The sequence below is a fragment of the Heteronotia binoei genome, chromosome 1, assembly GCF_032191835.1.
Source record: "Heteronotia binoei isolate CCM8104 ecotype False Entrance Well chromosome 1, APGP_CSIRO_Hbin_v1, whole genome shotgun sequence".
Classification (NCBI taxonomy): Eukaryota; Metazoa; Chordata; class Lepidosauria; order Squamata; family Gekkonidae; genus Heteronotia; species Heteronotia binoei.
This window is the reverse complement of record NC_083223.1, coordinates 56,452,459-56,477,350: the sequence shown is the minus strand read 5'-3', so window position 1 is coordinate 56,477,350 and position 24,892 is coordinate 56,452,459. Positions and strand designations below refer to the sequence as shown.

The window sequence follows — 24,892 nt, the reverse complement described above, 5'->3', positions numbered from 1 at the left end:
TATGAGAATGGTCTTGTTTATAATGTCAAAACCCAATTTATTGGCAGGAAACATAATAGTTTGAAAAAAAAGCATCACATAAGAACATAAGAGAAGCCATGTTGGATCAGGCCAACGGCCCATCCAGTCCAACACTCTGTATCACACAGTGGCCAATATGTATGTATACACACACACACACACTGTGGCTAATAGCCACTGATGGACCTCTGCTCCATATTTTTATCTAACCCCCTCTTGAAGCTGGCTATGCCTGTAGCTGCCACCACCTCCTGTGGCAGTGAATTCCACATGTTAATCACCCTTTGGGTGAAGAAGCACCTCTTTTTATCCGTTCTAACCCGACTGCTCAGCAATTTCATTGAATGCCCACGAGTTCTTGTATTGTGAGAAAGGGATAAAAGTACTTCTTTCTCTACCTTCTCCATCCCATGCATAATGTTGTAAACCTCTGTCATGTCACCCCGCAGTCGACGTTTCTCCAAGCTAAAGAGCCCCAAGCGTTTTAACCTTTCTCCATAGGGAAAGTGTTCCAAGCCTGTAATCATTCTAGTTGTCCTTTTCTGCACTTTTTCCAATGCTATAATATCCTTTTTGAGGTGCGGTGACCAGAATTGCACACAGTATTCCAAATGAGACCGCACCATCGATTTATACAGGGGCATTATGATACTGGCTGATTTGTTTTCAGTTCCCTTCCTATTAATTCCCAGCATGGCGTTGGCCTTTTTTTTATTGCAATCACACACTGTCTTGACATTTTCAGTGAGTTATCTACCATGACCCCAAGATCTCTCTCTTGGTGAGTCTCTGCCAGTTCACACCCCATCAAATTGTATTTGTAGCTGGGATTCTTGGCCCCAATGTGCATTCCTTTGCACTTGGCCACATTGAACCTCATCAGCCACGTTGACGCCCACTCACCCAGCCTCAACAGATCCCTTTGGAGTTCCTCACAATCCTCTCTGGTTCTTACCACCCTGAACAATTTAGTGTCATCCGCAAACTTGGCCATTTCACTGCTTACTCTCAACTCTAAATAATTTATGAACAAGTTAAAGAGCATCGGACCCAGTACTGAGCCCTGCAGCACCCCACTGCTTATCGTCCTCCACTGCAAAGACTGCCCATTTATACTCACTCTCTGCTTTCTATTAATTAGCCAGTTTTTGATCCACAAGAGGACCTGTCTTTTTATTCCATGACTCTCGAGCTTACTAAGGAGCCTTCGATGAGGAACTTTATCAAAAGCTTTCTGGAAGTCAAGGTAAATAATATCTATCGGGTCTCCTTTGTCCACATGTTTGTTCACCCCCTCAAAAAAATGTAACAGGTTAGTGAGGCAAGATCTTCCCTTACAGAACCCATGCTGAGTCTTCCTCAGTAACTCGTGTTCATCAATCTGCCTACTCATTCTGTCATTGATAATGGTTTCTACCAACTTTCCCTGCATTGAAGTCAGACAGACTGGCCTGTAGTTACCCGGATCTCCTCTGGAACCCTTTTTAAAGATGGAGGTGACATTTGCTACCTTCCAGTCCTCAGGAACGGAGGCAGATGTCAATGAAAGATTACATATTTTTGTCAGAAGATCCACAAGTTCAACTTTGAGTTCTTTCAGAACTCTTGGATGTATGCCATCTGGACCTGGTGACATTGGTTTTTAATTTGTCCATCAGTTGTAGGACCTCCTCTTTTGTCACCTCAATCTGACTCAGGTCTTTCAACACTCCTTCCAATAGAAGTGCTTCCAGAGCAGGCAAACACTTCTCATCTTCCACAGTGAAGATGGAGGAAAAAATTTCATTTAGCTTCTCAGCCATTTCCCTATCCTCCTTCAGTAATCCTTTGACCCCTTGGTCATCCAAGGGCCCCACTGCCTCCCTGGCTGGTTTCCTGTTTCTAATATATTTGAAGAAATTTTTATTGTTGGTCTTTATGTTTTTTGCAATATGCTCCTCATGGTCCCTTTTTGCCTGCCTGATTACAGTCTTACATTTGATTTGCCATTGCCTGTGTTCCCTTTTATTAATCTCACTTGGACTAGCTTTCCACCGCTTAAAGGAGTACTTACCTTTTTCAGCTTCCATTACTTTGTTTGTTAACCATGCAGGCCTTCTCTTATACCTGTTTGTACCTTTCCTAACTTGTGGTATATATTTTATCTGTGCTTCTAAGATTGTAGTTTTAAATAGCCTCCAAGCTTCCCCAAGGGTTTTGACCGTGTTTACCTTTCCTTTCAGTTTCCTCTTCACATGCCTCCGCATCTCAGAGAATTTACCCCTTTTAAAGTTAAAGGTGGTTGTGCCGGTCTTTTGGGGCAACTCCCAATTTATACAAATAGTGAAATCAATAACGTTATGGTCACTGCTTTCAAGCGGTGCGATCACTTTTACATCTCTCACCAGGTCTTGGGCATTACTTAGGACCAAATCCAGGATCGCCCCACCCCTGGTAGGTTCTGTGACCATCTGTTCCGTAGCACAGTCATTGAGAGCATCTAGAAACTCAGTCTCTTTCTCTCGACCAGAACACATATTGACCCAATCAATCTGTGGGTAGTTAAAATCACCTATGACGACACAGTTTTTTCGTCTAGCCACCATCTTTAAGCCTTCCATCATATTATACCGTAGTCGTCCTGTCTTTTGATTTGGTGGGCGATAACAAACTCCCATAGTTAAATTGCCTTTTGGGCCCTCTATTTCAACCCAAAGCATTTCTATAAGGGAGTCCAATTCTTTGACCCCATTCTCTGGCCATTCAGTGTACATGAACCTTTAGACTTATGCAGCTGGATATCTGAAGATGAAGGGGCCACAGCTGATGTACATCTTTGCATCTTGCTTCAGCTTGGCCATTTCCATGCAGGTTATTTGGTCCAGAATATTCAGTGGTTTTGGGAAGCATTTTTCTCCCTGCTTCACCACTGCATTGTGGTACATCTGTGCACCTCCCAGGATTTTCACTGCTTTTCTCTAATCTTTCTCAAACCTGCTTTGCTGAGATGTTTTGGGAAAGATCACAGTAAAGCAGGGAAATTTGCCAGGCGGGTGAGATTTTTCAACCCATTTTTTCAAAGCAGCCTGCACCTACAATGATATAACAACACAAGCTTGACCCCATGTGGAAACTACACTTGCATAATCTTTTATTTATATGAATGGAAGGGGATATAAACAGTAAGAACCAGAATCCACGTGGACATTTTCCTGCTCTACATGGGATGTTCTCTGCAGATAGGCCTCAGGCTAGAACAAGGATTACTGGAAATTCACAGCTCTTAGAGAAAACAGAGGCCGATGTCGTCTTCTTTCTCCTCATCAGATTTTCACCACATTTGGCGGCCCCAAATCAATCTGAAACAGTTATCTGTGGATTCACTGGACCCACATGCACAATCAGCTATGTGGGCTGGAGGTTTATAATGAGGAGCAGGTGAGATCAGCCCTTCTGCAGTCAATGCTGTTTCTAGTAACAGCCTAGCAACTCCAGTAACACTTAGTTCTGGTCAGTGAGGAACTGAAGGTCACACATGGAAAGAAGCTTATTGGACAAATGCATCACTCAGCATGATTAGAATTCCTGTACCTCCCCATTATCATCATTTTGTCACTGGATACAGGACAAAGTAGTAGATGGATGGTGAAAGAGAGAGCAGTGGTACAATACCAATGAGCTGCCCAGTTGAGTAGTAAATGAACTAAAACAGGAGGAAGATTATTGTTCCAGGTGATTTTACTTTACTATATTTCTCATATCCTAGGAATATGGTCTTTTGATCATTTGAAATAGCTTAACCCTTTAATATTCTATTTGCTTTAACTCAAACCTCTTCAAGTTTTCAGTTCTCTAGTGACATTTAAGAAATGAAACCTGCAAAAATCCTGGGATGTGTGATAAACTACAGGTATTTTTATAAAATTTAAAGGCTAAAAAGAAAAAAAATCTAACCTGGCTGATGCAGCTGGCCTGACTGAGCGTGCTCACTGCTCTCATATAGCTCTGATTCCTCGATCGGAACTTGGGGGAATTGTAGTTTGCTGACGGATCCAAGTTGTGACCACCAGGCGCATCACTTGCAGCTTGCAGATAGCTCTGACTAGTAAAGAAGGTAGAGAGAGATAATGTATGAAAAAAGTATGCTTCAAATAATGAGGATGTGAAACAGCCCAATATAATATAATAGCAGCAGCTCCTCAGTTTTTCCATAGTGGAAGATCTGCTATAGGACAATGCACTTGTACCCAATATAATACATATTCTATTTAAGGATTATGGTTTTCAGTCCCATACCCACATTATAGACCAGAGGTTGCCAAACTTGCTTAATGTAAGAGCCACATAGAATAAATGTCAGATGTTGGAGAGCCACCGGGAGGGAGGAGAATAAAGGAGGGAGAGGTGGAAAGAAAGCAACTTTAACTTTACATGCATTCTCCAAGATGCTGGCTTGGCTTGGCAAAGTGATTTAAAGAGAGAAATGCCTTCTCCAAGCTGGCCAATGAGGCAGTGGGGGCTTCGAGAGCCACACAATATGTCTGAAAGAGCCACATGTGGCTCCCGAGCCACAGTTTGGCCATCCCTGTTATAGACACAGGCTCTGATCCAGCTGAGTGAGCCCTAGCTTCACACATCTGCTCTTAGTTGTGATAGCACCAATCTCACGTATAGATAGAGTAAGCAGCCAAATTCAGTCCTTCCAGGCATTGCCAGCTTTGCTCATTTGGCAGAAGGTGAATTTGTGGTAAACCACAAGTACAGATCAATAAGTTGAAGAAGATGGAAACTATGCTGGAACCACTAGCAAACCTATCAGCCTGCTTCTCTAGCATATCAATTTCTTTGTATCAGGGCTACAGGGCTTAGTAATTGGTAGCTGGTTTTATCCATTTTATGCCTTGCAGTATCTTTTTAACTTCATTAAAATAAATGTCTTGATGTGAATAAAGTTTCCACTTTCCAGAAAGTGAGTGAGCTGACATTAGGTTCTATTGTTTTGATTTCTCTCCATGTGGCAAACAAGAAAAAGGAATGTGGGGGCTTAAATGAGTCCTATCTTTACTATATTCTAGCTTCCAGTAGATAATATTTTAAATGGAGTCTCCTGACTCTTTGAGAATGAATGCTTTCATGTCATTCTTCTCTTTCTCTTTTTCAAGAAACGAACTCACCATAGTGATTCAATTGGTCAAATTCAGTTAAACTATGTGACTTTACTTTAATCAGGACAACTTATTTTACTTTTTTTCTGCAAATACCAAGATATGTTTTCCCACCCATCAGCAGCAAACCAACAGGGGTCTATCTTCGAAATTTCACTATCAGTTGAGAGAACAAGAATCCTAGCTGGATCCCCTGGTATTATTGCTCCTGGCTCTCTGCTTGGAACCCCTGAACAACCTCCCAGATAGGGCTGCCAAGCCCCCAAGCAGGGCAGGGATTCTCCTGCCCTGGAGGTTCCCAACAATAGGTACCATAGAGTTTTCCCCTCCCAAATTGCCAGAGCGTCCAGGAAAACCATAGAATTTTCCCAGAAACACCTAGAGTGGCTGGCGCACAGTGTTGCTGGCACAATGACGTCACTTCTGGGTGATGGCATTGCGCCACACATGCGTTGCGTGCGTGAAAAAAGACTTGGCAACCCTACTCCCAGACCTGTGGGTCCTTGAGGTTGGAGGCACATGAGAAAAGCAGACCTTGTAAAATGTATAAAGGTTTATTAAATTATTAAAATAATTGCCTCTGCAGTACAGTTTTTTTAGTTCAGCAACAAGAAAACAAAAAAGCTAACTTTTCTATCTAACACAACACATACCTTAGGTAGGGTTGCCAGCCTCCAGGTAAGGCCTGGAGATCTCCCTCTTTTACAACTGATCTCCAACTGGCAAAGATCAGCTCCCCTGGAGAATATGGATGCTTTGAAGAGTGGCATTGTATCATGCTGGACTGCATAGCATTGTACCCTGTTGAGGCCCCTCCCCAAACCCCACCCTCTTCCAGCTCCACCCCCAGAGTCTCCAGGTATTTTCTAACATAGACTTGGCAACCATATTTAGATGGCAAATCTCTTGCAGCATAGTAGTAGAATAAAAGCATTCTGCACATTCCATCATAATGAAGCATAACATATTTAAGCATATTAGCATGGTGTTAGCATAACTCTTTTGTGCCTATACCTTTATTATACATTTCTGCCTTATGACATCAGGTGGTCTCTCGGGTCCAAACAAGGATCTTCTTCTTAGGAACTTTCCAGAGGATGTTGACAACTGCTCCTAATTCCTCTCTTCCATCTGGTTATATATGGACCTCAGATTCAGCAGGGGTTCACAGGAGCACAGCTCCTGAACCTTTCTGATAGCTCCCCCTCTTTCTCCCCACCTACCTTGTCCTTAGAATAGTAGGTGCAGCTGCATAACAATCCCTGGATTAGGAGAGCATGCAGCCAGGCAGCCACCAGGGGCTTTTCCACACCACCAGCAGCCCTCATTAACCCCAGGAGAAGCCCACACCACCCTTTCTACACTTCTTATGTGATTTTGGGTTAGGCTTCCCAATCCCCAGGTCCCAGTGGAGGTTACCCCGGTTTTACAGGCTTCTCCCCGCTCCCAGCCAGCTGGCTGGTGGGGGAAGCCCTGCCCACACAGCCACCATGCAGCTCTAGATCTTGGGCAGGTTTAGAAACCTGCAAACAGGTCCATTTCAAAATGTATGTGTGTGTCTGTGCCTTTAAAGATGAGCAGGAAGTACTTCATGGGAAGGGTCAGCAACACAGTCTCTCGGTTTGTTTTGCTTTCCTTTCAGAGCAAGTAAGTATGTATGTGTGTGTGTGTGTGTGTGTGTGAGAGAGAGAGAGAGAGAGAGAGAGAGAGAGAGAGAGAGAGAGCAGCGTGGCCCCTGTTCTTTTCAGACGTCGTTGTGTAGGAACCAGACCCAGTAAGTGTGTGTGTGTGTAAGAGAGAGAGGGTTGCCAATCCCCAAGTCTGGAGGTCCCCCCCCCCCACTTTAGGGTCTTCAGAAAGCGGCAGGGGGGGGGAGGGGAGGGAAATATCTACTGGGCAATTATTCCCTATGGAGAACGATTCCCATAGAGAATAATGGGGAATTGATCTGCAAGTATCTGGGGGCTCTGGGGGGGGGAGCTGTTTTTTGAGGTAGAGGCACCAAATTTTCAGTATAGCATCTAGTGCCTCTCCCCAAAATACCCCCCCAAGTTTCAAAACAATTGGACCAGGGGGTCCAATTCTATGAGCCTGAAAAGAAGGTGCCCCTATCCTTCATTATTTCCTATGGAAAGAAGGCATTTAAAAAGGTTTGCTGTCTCTTTAAATGTGATGGCCAGAACTCCCTTGGAGTTCAATTATGCTTGTCACACCTTTGTTCCTGGCTCCTCCCCCAATGTCTCCTGGCTCCACCCCCAAAGTCTCCTGGCTCCACTTCCAAAGTCCCCAGATATTTCTTGAATTGGACTTGGCAACCCTATTTCTGGTGGCGGGTGGCTTGCTGGCCTTTTGACTGTTGGGTGTGGCGGCGGCCCAGGAGAGCCCCAGGTAAAAAGGGCCTGCTTGAACTGGCTGGATCTCTAGCCAGCCCAGTCAGGTCTCACTCACCTGGGGCTCTCCTTTCTTGCATCGGGTTGCTTTTGGCTGGGGGGGTGGTGAGTGGCATATGCTAATGAGTTATGCTAATGAGCTCTGTCACCTATTTTTCTATAAAACGACCCCTGGTTATATACACAACTAAGCACAAGTTCTCATGAGTTGTCCAATTGCTACATTCTTGCATCCAGCCTTGAAAGAGAAAATGATGGTGGTTGCAGGAACATTGAAATCTCAAATCCCTGCAAGCAGAACTAGACCTTAGAACATAAGAACATAAGAGAAGGCATGTATGTATATATATATATATATATATATATATATATATATATATATATATATATATATATATATATATATATATATATAATACACACACACACACACATATATATACTGTGGCTAATAGCCACTGATGGACCTCTGCTCCATATCTTTATCCAATCCCCTCTTAAAGCTGGCTATGCTTGTAGCCACCACCACCTCCTGTGGCAGTGAATTCCACATGTTAATCACCCTTTGGGTGAAGAAGTACTTCCTTTTATTCATTTTAACCTGACTGCTCAGCAATTTCATTGAATACCCATGAGTTTTTGTATTGTGAGAAAGGGAGAAAAGTACTTCTTTCTCTACTTTCTCCATCCCATGCATAATCTTGTAAACCTCTGTTCGTATCACCCCGCAGTCAACGTTTCTCCAAGCTAAAGAGCCCCAAGTGTTTTAACCTTTCTTCATAGGGAAAGTGTTCCACCCCTTTAATCATTCTAGTTGCCCTTTTAGGGGTTTGATTTTTTACATCAGGGACTCATCACATTTTTTGGAAAAAATCAAACCCCTAAAACTCCAACCCAGCGATCTTTTAGTAAGCTTCGATGTCGTCTCGTTGTTCACCATGGTTCCCGTCAAAGAAACCCTTGTGCAACTACAACACATCTTTCCTGATGACATCACTGCCCTATTCCACCACATGCTCACCACTACCTACTTCCAATGGAACAATAACTTTTATGAACAGATCGATGGAGTTGCCATGGGAAGCCCCCTTAGCCCTGTCATCGCTAACTTTTACATAGAAACCTTCGAAGATACAGCACTAAGATCTGCCCTCCTAAAACCACGTTGCTGGCTCCGATATGTTTTTGCCATCTGGAGTCATAGAGAGGCTGCTTTGAATAACGTTCTCCTTCATCTGAATTCAGTCCATCCTCGTATCCAGTTCACCGTGGAGAAAGAAAACAATGATCAACTTGCCTTTCTTGACGTCCTCATTACCAGGAAAGATGATGGAAAACTCGGCCACACTGTATTCAGGAAACTCACACACACCAATCGCTATCTAAATAAGAATTCCAATCATCATCCTCGCCAAAAACATACAGTTGTAAAACCCCTCATCCACCGTGCATCACGCATCTGTGAACCAAGCCAACTCCAACAGGAACTACACCACCTCAAACAGTCACTGCAGGCCAATGGATACTCCCAACAAGAAATTAGAAGAGCCCTCCATCCCAGGAGACCATCCACACCAAATCCCGAGCCACACACAAATGTGGGTACAGCCTTCCTGCCCTACATAAAATCTGTCACCGACCGCATTGGCAAAATTCTCAAACGCCACAATGTTGACACAGTCTTCAAGCCCACACAACAGATCTGCCACACGCTGTGCTCGGCCAAAGATATGAGAGATCCACTTTCAACCCCTGGAGTCTACAAAATACCCTGCTCCTGTGGTGCAGTCTACATTGGCACTACCCAACGCAGTATCAACACCCGTCTCACCGAACACAAGAGACATTGTCGCTTGTTTCAGCCAGAAAAATCAGCTGTAGCTGAACATGCACTTCAAGAAGGAGACCATGTCATCCACTTTGAAAGAAATGAAGTCCTTTCTACGGTCTCACATTATCACACCCGCCTGAACAGAGAAGCTATTGAGATTTACAAACACCAGCACAATTTTAACAGAAAGGAAGAAGGCATTTTCATCCACCAATCTTGGTACCCAGCTCTGCAAAACACCCTACAGACTATAAATTGCAGAAAGTCTCAGAACAACCAGCACATTCCACAGAACAATCAGCACAGTCAACAACCATCTTCCTTATCTTCACACCCCTTCCAACCCTCCCAGCAATTAACACAAAACAATGGTCACATTCAACAGCCAGTTTCCTTATCACTACCCTTCCAGGAAGCCCTACCAAACAATGGGCACATTCACAAACCATTGCCCTTTCATCACATCATCTCCAGCCTAGAAATAGCAGCTTTCCAGCAGCCCTGGCCCCACTCAATGCACAGCAGCCAAGAAGGTCAGAGCGCCTGCTCTGGCTGCAACGCCACTGAGGATGTTCTTCGCAGCTGAGAACGAAATGTCTGGAAGGAAAACTTTCTCCAGTAGAACACGGCACTTGAGCCCGAAAGATTCTACAAACCCTAATTTATCTAAAGCTTTCTGGAAGTCAAGGTAAACAACATCTATTGGGTCCCCTTTGTCCACATGTTTGTTCACCCCCTCAAAGAACTGTAACAGGTTAGTGAGGCAATATCTTTTCTTACAGAATCCATGCTGAGTATTCCTCAATAACTTGTGTTCATCAATGTGCCAACTCATTCTGTCCTTAATAATGCTTTCTACCAACTTTCCCAGTATTGAAGTCAGACTGACTGGCCTGTAATTTCCCGGATCTTCTCTGGATCCCTTTTTAAAGATGGGGGTGACATTTGCTACCTTCCAGTCCTCAGGAACGGAGGCAGATTTCAATGAAAGATTACCTATTTTTGTCAGGAGATCTATAAGTTCAACCTAATATTCATATTAACCCTTGAGGAGAAATTAGGGTGCTTAGCCTGACAGTTACCCATTAGCCTTACAAAGACATAGTCAGCCAACCTTATTAGCAATACTAAAATAGATCCCAGTGGAACACCTGGCATGAACCCCCAAGGGAATACACCCAGCAGATATCTCATGTCAAAAAAGAAAAAAACCAAGACAGTGAAGAAATATTTTTAAAACGAGAGAAGAGGGATATAGGTGATGGAAAAATTAGATAGAATAGAACTGCAACAGAAATGTGACAGATGAAAAATTATGATAGAAGCACACTGCTATATAAACTCTGACAAGCAATCAAACAGGTCTGAATCCTTTCTTCCAGCAAAACACTGTGGTTTGAGTAATGGTGACAAACATGAGAATTTCTTTCAAATTCCTAGAAACTGCTATTGCACACATCCTTTCTCAGTTACACTTGCCTTGCTCGCTGCCACTTTTCTTCCTCTCTTGCACCCCCACACCCACCCCAACTGCCCTGAATAAATTTAGAATGTAAACTCCTTGGAGCAGAGACCTGTCTTGTGCTTACCCTGAAGAGTTGCAGGCAGATTACTTAGCACTACACTAAGAGTAACAGAAAATTACTCTAGGAACAAGTATCCACATGATAGCTACTTTATCAAGGAATGAGTGGGCAAGATTATTTGTTTATGGTTCATGGAAAACAGAATGCAATTTTTGAAGACAGCACAAATGTTACTTCACAGATAGATCCAACCAGTTATTGGAACGGCTTTTCATTTAAATTACTATTAAAAACAACTCTGTTTCTAATTCTGTATGTATGTTTTGAAATGACAAAATAACAAAAGAAATAGCAAAAATAGCAAAAAAAAAAAGAAATAACAAAAGCAAACAAATACACCATTGGATGCCTCTGTTGAAGCAATCTAAAACAGCACTTATGTTTATATGTCATGCCACTAGGTTAGCAACTCTCATTTTCTTTGTCTTTCTCTATCATATTAACATTCTCCACAGGAATTCTATTGAATCATAGGGTGAGAGTCACAGTTTTATTGATGAATATTGGAGAGTTTAGCAAGCTTCCTTTCCTCCCTTTTACATCTTCATTGAATGCAGATGATGATGATGATAAACCTAAATAGTCCACTAACCAAATTACTAACTTTTTTGCTGTTCAGGCTAGAAGTTGTTGCTAATTTTAGTCTTATTTTAAATTCATAACTTGACAAAATGATATCAAATGTCTTTAATTAAATCCCTGATTTCCCTAATTCAATTCACTCAAAAGAACCTGCTTTGCTCTAAGAATGCAAGCTGTCTCTCTCAAGTTAAATGCAGACTTAGACTACAGTTTAAGACCACATTTCAAATAAATATTTGCAGTTTTAGTCATATGAGAAGTCCTAGCATCAACAAAAGTTATTACAGTGTGAAATCTTTGGGGCCTCTCTTTGAAAGGCGGCATTCTTGGCCTGTGCTATTGCAAATGATTACATAAGAACATAAGAGAAGCCATGTTGGATCAGGCCAATGGCCCATCCAGTCCAACACTCTGTGTCACACAGTGGCAAAAAAAAAAATAGCCATTGATGGACCTCTGCTCCGTATTTTTATCTAACCCCCTCTTGAAGCTGGCTATGCTTGTAGCTGCTACCACCTCCTGTGGCAGTGAATTCCACGTTAATCACCCTTTGGGTGAAGAAGTACCTCCTTTTATCCATTCTAACCTGACCGCTCAGCAAATTCATCAAATGCCTACGAGTTCTTGTATTGTGAGAAAGGGAGAAAAGTACTTCTTTCTCTACTTTCTCCATCCCATGCATATTCTTGTAAACCTCTATCATGTCACCCCGCAGTCGACGTTTCTCCAAGCTAAAGAGCCCCAAGCGTTTTAACCTTTCTCCATAGGAAAAGTGTTCCAAACATTTAATCATTCTAGTTGCCCTTTTCTGCACTTTTTCCAATGCTATAATAACCTTTTTGAGGTGCGGTGACCAGAATTGCACACAGTATTCCAAATGAGACCGCACCATCGATTTATACAGGGGCATTATAATACTGGCTGATTTGTTTTCAATTCCCTTCCTATTAATTCCCAGCATGGCGTTGGCCTTTTTTATTGCAATTGCACACTATCTTGACATTTTCAGTGAGTTATCTACCACGACCCCAAGATCTCTCTCTTGGTCAGTCTCTGCCAGTTCACACCCCATCAACTTGTATTTGTAGCTGGGATTTTTGGCCACAATGTGCATTACTTTGCACTTGGCCACATTGAACCTCATCTGCCACGTTGACGCCCACTCACCCAGCCTCAACAGATCCCTTTGGAGTTCCTCATAATCCTCTCCGGTTCTCACCACCCTGAACAATTTAGTGTCATGTGCAAACTTGGCCATTTCACTGCTTACTCTCAACTCCAAATCATTTATGAACAAGTTAAAGAGCATGGGGCCCAGTACTGAGCCCTGTGGCACTCCACTGCTTACTGTCCTCCACTGTGAAGACTGCCCATTTATACTCACTCTCTGCTTCCTATTAATTAATTATTAATTGTGAGTGGTATTAGGATAATGACAATTCCTTATTTGATATTAACTGTTCCAATTTCTTTGCCATTCACTATCAACCTGGTATTCCATTTAATCATTGCAATTTTGATAAATGTCATTGCAATTTTGCTGATGTATATAATTTCTAGTGTTCTTAGGATCCAAATATGAAGGAGTAAATCAAATGCCTTCTTGTAATTAATCCAGGCAACATTCAGGTTGGTTTTCCAGCCTTTACAATTTTATAATACCATTTTATCAATCAGTAACTGATCTTTAGTGCCTTGGGATGATGATATTATTGTTGTTGTTGTTGTTGCAAATTTACCTTTTATTAGACCAACCTTTTTTCATCTTGCTAACATTTAGATAACTGATTCAGTAAAGGATGCCTTCTATGTGAGGAAAAGCCCCTTTTCTGAACATCGTAGTCACCGGTATGGTTGCCAGGGCGCCTGGAGAAGTGAGCTCGCACACGTCTGGCCAGAGAGTGAGGGCAAAACCTATCCAGGAACATGAGGGACTTATGTGTACAAGCAGCCACAAGTTATGCAGGCACTCTAAACCGGTACAGAGTGCCTACTAGCACAACGGACGTCTTCCCGTCGTTGCGTATGCAAGCCATGGAGCGGAAGAGACTGCGCCGCCAAGGAGCTATCCAAGGTGAACGGTTATGAAGCGCTGACCATGGAATCCACCATGGAAAGCTAACACCACATGTAGCCATCTTCCCGCCAGGCTTGACTCCATTTCATCGGAATAGAAGGTTCACGTACACACCAGATGTCACCTTTGGCCTGCAAGCAACCCATCTGCCCAGTGAATGGACCATCAACTCAACTGTCGTTTCCTTTGTCCAATGGAACCCTGGACAAGGACTCATACCCAGAAGAAGATAGAAAAAGATGAAGACCATCTCCTGCCAGAGCCAAGTCTTTTGTCTGATCTGGGTGATACCTAGGCCAATATTTGATTCTCTATTGTCACCTTTTTAGATAAGCCCATCTAATCTTAAGTGTCCCCCACCCAGTAGTCACTTCTATTCTTCTTCCCAACTGTCACTTTGGAGCCACTCCAAGGCCTGTTTCAATCTGAAAGTTCTCTCAGGTATACAGGATCCAGGCAAGTTCATTGGTCAAGAGCAGGTATCCAATTAGGTGCCGCCAAAGAACTTTCTATTGGCTACTGCAGTAGTCCAACTCTTATGGTCACTGCAGAGCCTCCCCCTTCTCCTCCCTCATACCTCCCATCCCCTGAGGGCTCAAGAGAGTCCTTATAACCTGTGGACTAGCTACCCACAGGTGTGCTTCTATCAGTATCCCACCTTCCGCTGCATAGATCCATCCCCGATTCCTGATCAGTTTTGGGTCCTTTACCCGCTTCCTCACTCGTCGCCCATTGGAGCCTTCCTCGAAGACTACGATAGGTAAATATTACCCTGTGTGTCTACCCTTTATGTTCCCCTATCCATCTATCTATATTTCCTAGGACTGTATGTGTGTATTTTTATCTTGTATGGACGACTATATTTTTCTCAATAAATTATAATTAGTTTTACTAAATTAGAGTCCCCATTATTTAAGCATCACTCTCTGGTTGGTTAATCTTGTATACATTGGGAAAACGATCCCTAGTGAGCCAGGTGCCCACCTGACTAATTCCCCAACCTCGTTTTGAGGGCATTTCGGCTTACATCTATACCACTTTATATAGAGGTGGGTAGAACCACCAGGTTCACCTCTGGAAAGTCTTAGATGGTTCTGGAATAAAATAATTCTAGCCAACCAAAACTCCTTAATGGATTGGAAAAATTCAGAAAACAAGCTACATTCCAGCTCAGATTCCAGACAATGCAAAAATTCAGTGCCCTCTGTTTTAGAATGTAAAAACATAATAAGAGTCCTGATGGATATGACCAGTGATCCATCTAGTCCAGCATCCTGTCTCACACAGTGGCCAATCTGTTCCTTTGGAAGGCCAACAATAGGCATATTCCAAGGCCTTCCCCTGATGTTGCCTCCTGGTCCTGGAATTCAGAGGTTTAATGCCTCTGAATGTGAAGGTTCCCCTCAGCGACCATGGCTAATAGCCACTGACAGACTTATCCCCCATGAATCTGTTTATTCCTGTGGCCATCACAACATCCTCTGCCAGTAAACTCCAATTTCAACCAATCCCTGCAAAAAGTAATATTTCATTTTGTCTGTCCCAAACCTACTGTCCAGTTTCTAATATTTTGGGAGAGGGAGAAAAATTTCTCTTTGTCAACTCTCTCCATCTCATACATAATTTTATAAACCTCTATCCCCCCCACCCTTAGTCCTCTCTTTTTTAAACTGAAAGGCCCAGACTCTTCAGCCTTTCCTCATAGGGAAGGTGCTCCAACCCCCTAATCATACGGAAGGTGCTCCAACTCCCTAATCATCTTACTATAAATTAATTAATGAATCTTAGTTGCCCTTCTCTATACTTTTTCCAGTTCTGCAATGTCCTTTTGGAGATATGGTGACCAGAACTGTACAAAGTATTCCAAATGAGCTTGCACCATAGATCTATTTCAGTGGCTAGGGCTGCCAGCCTCCAGGTGGGAAGGACAAACCAAAAAAACTGGAAGATTAATGAAGTCCCAAACACTAGAAATTGCTGCTGTTAAACCTAGTTTCAAAACTCTCTTGAAAGTGAAACAGTCTGAAGAATATTTTTTTATCTCAATACTATATATATTTCATTATTATCACAGCAAAGTATAAACAGTCAAACATAAATTATAACAACCAAAGTCCCAGTCCATTCAATTCCATGTAAGCATGTCAGTTTCAGACTTCAGTAACTTTGCCCCCCCTCCCCCACTCCTGCAGAATGGATTAAAGTGCCAGTGCTTGTGCTGATTCCATTGAAGAAAAGTGCCTTATGATTTTATATCAGTTATTTCCTATTTCCAAACAGCAGTTATAAAGCTTCAGAACATCAACAAGTTGAATTCATAAAAGTGGGTGCAAAGGAAGCCTCTAACAGTAACGCCAACATTTGTTACCGTTTCAGGTTCACCCTTCCTCGAAGAGGCATTCCTCACTCATCACTTCAAAAATGGATCATTCCTACAGCACTAAACACAGAGAAGGTTCTCAACCATCTTCCCACCCATAATCCTTCTCTGTGTTTAGGAAAGAACGGATATAAAACCATAAGGCAAATTCAGACCTCATTAGCCTATACCTGAAGTTGGGATTTTTTAATTATACTCATCTTTGTTTGGGAACAACATGGCAAGAAGAAGAAGATGAAGAAGATATTGGATTTATATCCCGCCCTCCACTCCGAAGAGTCTCAGAGCGGCTCACAATCTCCTTTACCTTCCTCCCCCACAACAGTCACCCTGTGAGGTGGGTGGGGCTGGAGAGGGCTCTCACAGCAGCTGCCCTTTCAAGGACAACCTCTGCCAGAGCTATGGCGGACCCAAGGCCATGCTAGCAGGTGCAAGTGGAGGAGTGGGGAATCAAACCCGGTTCTCCCAGATAAGAGTCTGCACACTTAACCACTACACCAAACCAGCTCTCCGCACAACTGCCATCAGCAATTGCCAGGGAGGGTGCTTTTGTGTGCTAACACCCTAAGGTTCATCTCTAAAGGGACACTCAACTCTCAATAGAGTCTTCTTTCAAAGGGAAGAAAACCCCAACTTTCTGAACTGGTGATTTCATCCTGAATTTGTCTCACTAGTCATATGAGTATTATGAATACTTGCTATGATTGATTAGAAGCCTAAGGTTCATCTCTAAAGGGACACTCAACTCTCAATAGAGTCTTCTTTGAAAGGGAAGAAAACCCCAGCTCTCTGAACTGGTGATTTCATCCTGAATTTGTCTCACTAGTCATATGAGTATTATGAATACTTGCTATGATTGATTAGAAGCCTAAAATCACAGATTCTGAACTTAAATTTTCTCTGGTTTAAGACTGCTACATTGTGCCCTTCAGTGGAAGCCTCATTTTATAGCAAATACTTCAAAAATAGCAACTAAATCTATCATTGTGATAGCTTGATTTATTAAAATAGGAACTTATCCAACTCTTGTTCTGAAATATCTCATTTTCACATCTAACCAAGTGTAGACCTTCCTGTTCTGTTTCTTTTCACTACCAAGTCTTTGCTCTTCTGATGTAATGATATAGCCTTCCAATGGGGCCTGGGGATCTCCTGGAATTACAACTAATTGACATTGTTTGTTCTACTTCTGTGTGGCTATTGGGTTGTAATGAAGATAGGCTGAACTGATTTCCAGACTACAGAGATCAGTTCCCTTGGACAAAATGGCTCTTTTAGGGGGTGAGCTCCAAGCCATTATATGTCTTTGAGGTCCCTTTCCTTCCCAAACCCTGCTTTCCTCAGACTCTACACTCAGATCTCTGGGTATTTCCCAACCCAGAATTGGCAGCCACATTCTAGTGCTACTATCCAAAACACGAAATATTGATTGTGAATGAATCCTTGTTTTTCTCTGATTAACAACTGATGCTCATAGGATAGCACATGTCCTTCATCTGCAATGGAAGATGCACAAATCCAAATTTTGGAGGTAGCTTTGTTAGAACAAAAATTCTGCAGTGCCCTGGAAGGATGGTATTCTTTCTATTTGGTATTTCACTGGCAGTGCAAAATGTAATGCAGCTGCTATGTACAGACAAGGAAATTCAACGAGATATGGGAGAATGAGGGGGTCAACTGATATTGTGAACCATTGCTAAACTGTGCCTTATGCTTACAAAACTAGAGAGAGCCAGAGCATACTCTCAAGAGCTATGCTCCATCCAGAATGCTTTATCAACATTTCTATGCAAAATGAAAACAGATGTGACAAAAATTGTTTCCCAAAGGTTTTTAGCTAGTTCTTTCTGCCTTCACACTTTCGACACGAATGAAATTCAAGGTAAATCCAGATAATCACTGCTTAGACAATTATATCAGGGACTGAGTGATGATTATAGCAGGGACTGAAGGATGATCTTTCCTCTTCTGCCCCTGCTTTTTTTTTAAAAAAAAAAATACAGCTTTATGAAGATTTTTGAAGAACTTGAAAGCTTGCACAATATGCTGTGATATTTTGCTGGTCTTAATAAAAAACTATTACATGGATTTTGTTTTGGGATGTTGCTCTGGACCAACATGGCTACCTTTCTTTTTAATCTGCGTAGACAATTTGCTGATTTTCAACAAAGATGTTGTGTGTCTGTGCCTCTAAAAATCGACACTTCTGAATGGCTTGCAACATGTATGCTACTGTGCCCAAGACTGGGATGCACGGCTATGAATTCCAAAAGAGAAAATATTTGTGTGAACTTGATCATAGACCTCTGCATTTTAGAACACATTCTGGAAGTTCCATAGGCACAAGACTATTAAAATATACACACACAGAAACAAGATTAGGTGTAAATAGCAATTCTTAAAAGGAACTGCTACATTCTGCATAACCAAGAACTGCTACATTCTCCATAAGAAGAAGCTTTCAAACCTCCATCAACAGCAACTGCACAGGACTGGTGGAGACTTACCAGGAGTGGCAAGAAGGCTCAAGCTACGTTGCCAGCAAAACAGTGACATCATGTCAGGGATGTACTGGACATGATGTCATCGTGTTGTGATATTGAAGTGATGCTCTGGTATTTGGTAAAAATGGATTCTTCCATAGAGTTTTTGCCCAAATACCAGAGCATCACTACAACATCACCAATGTGATGATGTCACTTCTGGTACATGCCAGAAATGATATTGCCTCATTGCTGGTGACACTGCCTGGTCTTCCCTCCTGCTTGTGGTAAATCCCCTCCTCCGTCAGCCAGCTGATCAGTGGCAGAAGGCAGGGCCTGCCTCGAGTGGGGGGGGGGGGGGCTGGCATCCCTATCTCCAGAATCAGTCAAGATTACTAGCCATCATCACCACAGTCTAGGCTTCCAGGTCAGATTCTGAATACTTCAAGGCTGAACCTACATGACCAGGTGTTGCTGTATTGCACTAAACTCTACAGCAGGCCTGGTACTAGGGGTTCTGCTGCCCCAGGCAGAACCCCACAACCCTGCCCTCCCCAGGATGCTAACCTGAAGCGCGCATAGCACAATGATGCCAAAAGTGACATCATTGCTTGGCCTGCCCCTCGCCCAGCCCTTTGCCTCTTCAGAGGGAGCTGGCTGAGCAACGGCTGCCTGCGTGTTTTTTCCTGGGTTTTGAATTGGAATGCAGAAGAAGCACGTGGGTGGCCGCTGCCCAGCCAGTTCCCTCTGAAGCAAGCTCACTTGGCACAAGCAGGGATGGGGATGGGGCACCTGCCACCGCTCCCGCAGTGAGGTGGCGCTCCAGGCGGCTGCCTACCTCACCGACTCCCATGCGCCGGCCCTGCTCTACGGATAGCATGGGTTCCTGACATAATTCATGTCCACAACACACTTATTATGGCAGTTTTGACTCCATCAAATTTTGGATATATGCAGTGCCTGGTTACTGAGCTCTTGTGGATATGATCTGTGAAGAAAAATTAATAGTGAGCTGCACTAAACATAATTGTTGAAATATCAATAGAATCTGAAAGTACTTACAGAATGCCACATTGCAAAAACCAGATTCTCTGCATGCAATTCCCCTGCCATATTAGACCACATTATCCAGATTAGAGTGGACAACAAGAAGAAATCAGATTCAAAACCTATCAAGGCACTCCTAGCTGAATTTCCTTTATCTGTTGTAAGTGTCTGCAATCCAGATCAATTTATATTCAGTCTAAAATTTGGCAAATCATATCTTTTTGAGGTCAAGATTTCTGCTAAATTGAATAAAATTATTTGCAGCTGTGGGAAGGGTTTGTTTTCTCCAACAAATTATTTACTGGGTGGTTTGCAATCAATAAAATAGGAATGCATTATAAAAATACAAGGATTTGCCACTTCTGTTTCTCTGAAACTACTGTTAACAACTGAACTGAGTTAGGCCTTTTTCTCCCCTTCCAATAATGTCAGAATGCATATCTTCATGATGAAGACTCCTATCCTTGCCAAAACAAAATGCTTGAAGAAAATTCTATTAGGATAAATAAGTTGGGTGAGTAATTTTGAAAATCAATTAAAACAGAATCAGCTTTTGTTTTACATTGAATGACACATTAGACAATCAGCATAATCTGTACTTTCTTTGTATAATATTGTAACATACAGATTGTCATTAACACAATTACATCTGTTAGCTTATTCAATAATTCTGTGTGAGTCTTTCTCTTATTTCTACTGATACTGAGATTGTTCTCTAAATCCATAATGCAGCTGTTTTTGCAAGCTGGTAATATCAGGGCTATTCTTAAATTTTCCAGGACAATATTTGTACAGGTTGTAACAATCTGCTGATAATCTCTTCTAAAGCAATGGGACTGGCCAGCTCACCACCCAAATGATCCAAAAATTCATTTAGGGCATCAAATCATCAGAGGGTGCAAGTAGGAGGAGACATCTGGCATGCCTTGGGTTTATCATTTCCTACCAGACCGCCTGTGGCCTGTCTTGGATCCTGCAGGCACGACAGAGATGCCCCTCCACCCCCACATGCCACTGTCAGGAGCTTCAAGGTAGGCTGCAGAGCACTACTCTGGATATGAGAGGGGTAAAATGGATGTAGACATTCTTTACTTGTGCCTTTGCTGGCCAAATTCAACAACTCTGCTTCTGTAGACCTCCTATGCAGCATGCATTGGGGGCAGATAGGAATGGTACAGCTACCACTGGGTCCAAAGCATGGTGAATACCACCCCCACCCCCCCTTGGCCCTGAGTTGTAATCTTCCCTTTTGTGGGGACATAAAGACAATTTACTGCCAGTCTGCATGATTCCTCCAGTGAGGCACATACCCTAGCAGCTCAAGGAGACAGAACGTTTGAGAACAGGACAACTGTATATGGGAAAAGATTAAACACCAATTCAGGATCCACCATGATTTCTAGATACCAAAGAAAATGTACTGAAGGTTTAACAAAAAAAAAAAAATGCTTTGGAGATACTGTTTCCAGGCTTCCAGTTGAGCCTTATCTCTCTAAGAAATGTAAATAACTAAGCCAGCTAGATATCCTTGGAACTCCAGCTCTAGATTTAGCTTGCCTCTGCCAATTAAAAAAACTAAGGGCTAGTCTTATCAATGGAACAAACCACCACTGTCTACAGTCTCATCTACCTATGTGCCTCAAGGTTGACCTAACATTTGGGGCAATTTCTTACTCAGCTGACACTAGTTAGACAGTAGAAAATGTAGCTACAGCCTTTTATTGAAGCACCACATGTATACTGCCTATTACTGGCCTCCAGAAGGAGAAGGAAGCCTTCTTCTCCACCTGTGGTAGCTGAGGAACAGGCAAATAAGGCCTGAGGGCATTGTAACACTCCATGCTCCTTGTAAAGAGGGAATTATTGCCTCCAGATATTCTCCAAGCAAATTCCTGCCCCCCCCCCCGTTCCAGTCTCACTACCCCATAAAAGCCTGCTAAAAGTTTCAAAAGTATCTTTGTGTGACATTGGTGGTGGATGAATTTGTAATTTTCAAATCTGTTGCAGAATATATATTCTGAAAACATAAGTATTCTGAGCATAGCTCTCCACCCCACCCCAAGTTTATGTATAATTTATTTTGCTAGTCAAAGATATTTGTAGTCCTGGGTCCTACAAATCCATGGCCATCACCAATTCAGTTGGCTACAGATAAAGGAACAGTGAGAGCTGCAGAAGTCTGGCAGATAGAAAATGTGAGGTCTGCACAGGACAATCCAGCTAAAACCTACATCCTTTCCCCCCTGGCCTGCACACAGATGGATAACATTGCAGATATCACAGATAATAACAATAGTACTTATTTTATAAAATGTTATTAATACATATAAAACCGTATGTGATCAATGGAGATGGCTACTTATCGGCATATTTAGTTTACATTACTAACCCAGAGGCACACCAAGAAATTATATCTTGGACTTACAGAAACATTAGAATATGGGAGACACTTTGAACAGGCATATAGAATCTCTATTAGAGTTTATTTAATTCCAGTACCATCTTAACACAAGTTGTTGATGTAAACCATCAATGCTCTTAGAGAAGATAGCTAACATCTCAAAGGAGCCATTGTTCTAACTGCAAGCTGATGTGTCTGCAGTAAATTTGGGACTTCCTGGAAGCAGACTATTTTGGGAGGCAAGTAAAAGCACTCTAGACTGGACAAAGGAATGTGCCCTCTGTAACCCGCAAGCCAAGGGAATTTTAACCAAAACCACAAGAGTCTAGTCAGCAGAAGCATTCAGAAGGGGCATATCCAAGCATATGGACTCATATTGAATTAACCAATCATATGACTCAGAGGAGAACGCTTCTGCAGTGCGCTCTCAGAGGTGCTCTGCACCTCCGAGAGTGCACTGCACAGGCCTGGCTCGGCCACAGCTTGCCCATCCCTCCTTCCACAACGCTGTGCCCACTGTCCCTGTGTGTGTGGGGGGGGTGTGTGTGGTGGAAGGGCAGGTGCAGTTGCGGGGCACAGGACAGGTGCTGGCCTGGGGTGCCCAAGGCCCTAGCACCAGGCCTGCCAGGGTCCTGCAGGCAAAAGAGGTGATGGCAGTCTCCAAGTGGTGGAGGACTGTCCTGCCATCCCCTTCAGCTGCCTGAGTCCCAGGCAGATGAAAGAGGCGGCGCACGACAGCAATGTGTGCACTGCCATGGGGGAGGGGGCAGGAATTCTTGCCTGGGGCTTCCTTCTTTTCAAATATAGAAGTAAAACTCTGCAAAAGGTGAGGAGCATAGTTTTAAATGTAGAAGCATTTTGAATGATGCCAGTTTGTAGCAGGTGGATTCAGTGCTCAGTAGATTTGGAGCAAAGCTGAATGGAGAAGGGCCTTTTATTCTTTTCTCACCATCTTTTCCCTACCATTCTCTCTCTCTCTCTCTTTCATTCTGTTTGTCTATCTTCATTTAGGCTTCCCAATCCCCAGGTCCCAGCAGGGGATCCCCTGTTTTTACAGGCTTCCCCCTGCCCCCAGCCAGCTGGCTGGCAGGGGAAGCCCCGCCCCCACTGTCACTATGAAGTTTTAGAGCTCCTGCAGGTTTAGAAACCTGCAAACAGGTCTGTGTGCCTTTAAGGCTGAGCAGGAAGCAGGAAACAGGAAGGGCTTCATGGGAAAGGGTCAGTAACAGTTTCGTAGGAGAACGGCCCCTCCCTTTCTTTTGCTTTCAGTTTTCAGAGCAAGTAAAGTTCTGCAGGAACAAGACCCAGTAAGTATTTGTGTGTGTGAGAGAGGGAGGGGGCAGGGGATTCCCTGATTTGGAGGCCCTCCCCTCACTTTAGAAAACATGAGGGGGGAGGGAAATGTCTACTGGGCACTCTATTATTCCCTGTGGAGAACGATTCCCATAGGGAATAATGGGGAATTGATCCGCGGGTATTGGGGGCTCTGGGGGCTATTTTTTTGAGGTAGAGGCACCAAAATTTTAGTATAGCATCTAGTGCCTCTGCCCAAAATACCCCCCAAGTTTCAAAACGATTGGACCAGGGGGTCCAATTCTATGAGCCCCAAAAGATGGTGCACCTATCCTTCATTATTTCCTATAGAAGGAAGGCATTTTAAAAGGTGTGCTGTCCCTTTAAATGTGATGGCCAGAACTCCCTTGGAGTTCAATTATGCTTGTCACACCTTTGTTCTTGGTTCCACCCAATGTCTCCTGGCTCCACCCCCAAAGTCCCCAGATATTTCTTGAATTGGACTTGGCAATCCTATCTTCCTTCCTTCCTGCCACCTACACATTAATCACCCCCCTCCAGAATATTTTTTCTAGGGCCCGTTGTATTTCTTCCTACAACAGGCTTTACTGCTAGTTTATTAATAAATTACTTTCAGCCTCCTTTCAATGCAGGACTTCAGGCATGCCTTCAATTGGGTGAGGGGGCACGCTTGCCCATAGGTTGTGTGGAACATGATCATAGCCATATGGTCCTCAGTATAGCAGGACTTGGAATTGTTTACCTTCACTCTAAATACCTGGTCATTCTTTAGAATTTCATTTCATACCACTTCTGCTGAAATATGACATATCTATTCAGATCCCTAAAAAACCCCACTTTTAATATTTAACAATTATTTTACAGTTATAATGCAAAAGCTGATGTTAACATGTTCTCTGGAGCCAGTTTTGATGCAATGTGAAGAAGTATGAGGAAAGAAATGTACTCAGGTCAGTGAACTTCATTCTGACCAAACATAGGAGAAAGTTTTGAAGGACTTACTTTTGGTGATCTCCGAGAGCTCTTTGTCCAATGGATTTCAACAATGACTCTGGTCGGACTGCTACCTTTGGTGATGTTTTGGGGCTAGTGTCAGAATCTCCACTTTCTTCATCTCCCATGGCTTTGATATAACTTCCACTTCTCATCCTTCTGCAGGGAATCTCCTCATCTTTACCACCAGCAGGGTACCCTCCCCATTCATCCTGAGGCACCTGGTACAGCACAGCACAAGCACAAAATAGGAATACATTTTACAAGCTGGGGGCCTGTGAGGAATTGCATGGGGCGGAGAATGATTTAAAATTGCCCCCCCCACCCCAATATCCAAATCTCCTTCTCAGAATTCTGTAACCCGTCAGGAGGCGCTTAAGCAGGCCAGTTTTTCTCATCAACTTTTTTTTTTTAAACTAACTCCATTTCCCTCAGCGTTATATGTCTCTTTGGAGCATACACAGTTTTTCCAGGAAATTGTGAAATTTCCTCCCCTTTTTTCTTTGGATTAATTTACAAAGTCTTATTTTTCTCTGAATACCTGTGAAGTCTCTTGAGTATATGGAAACTTCTACATGGATGCTCTGGTTTTGTTGCTATCAAGAATGATATAAGCCACTCAGTTTACTAGTAGATACAGTGA

General features: G+C 43.0%; 1 protein-coding gene across 6 annotated transcripts in view; it reads right to left on the bottom strand.

Moving 5' to 3' along the window:
- DLGAP2 (DLG associated protein 2) overlaps positions 1-24,892 on the bottom strand; it is a 662,574-nt gene that overhangs the window by 89,704 nt on the left and 547,978 nt on the right. For all 6 annotated transcript variants that reach the window (XM_060234802.1, XM_060234819.1, XM_060234811.1 and 3 more), the window contains 2 exons: positions 24,259-24,470; positions 3,955-4,102 (listed from right to left, as the gene is read on the bottom strand). In XM_060234802.1, coding sequence (XP_060090785.1) covers positions 3,955-4,102; positions 24,259-24,470 — 360 coding nt within the window. The remainder of the gene's footprint in view (positions 1-3,954; positions 4,103-24,258; positions 24,471-24,892) is intronic.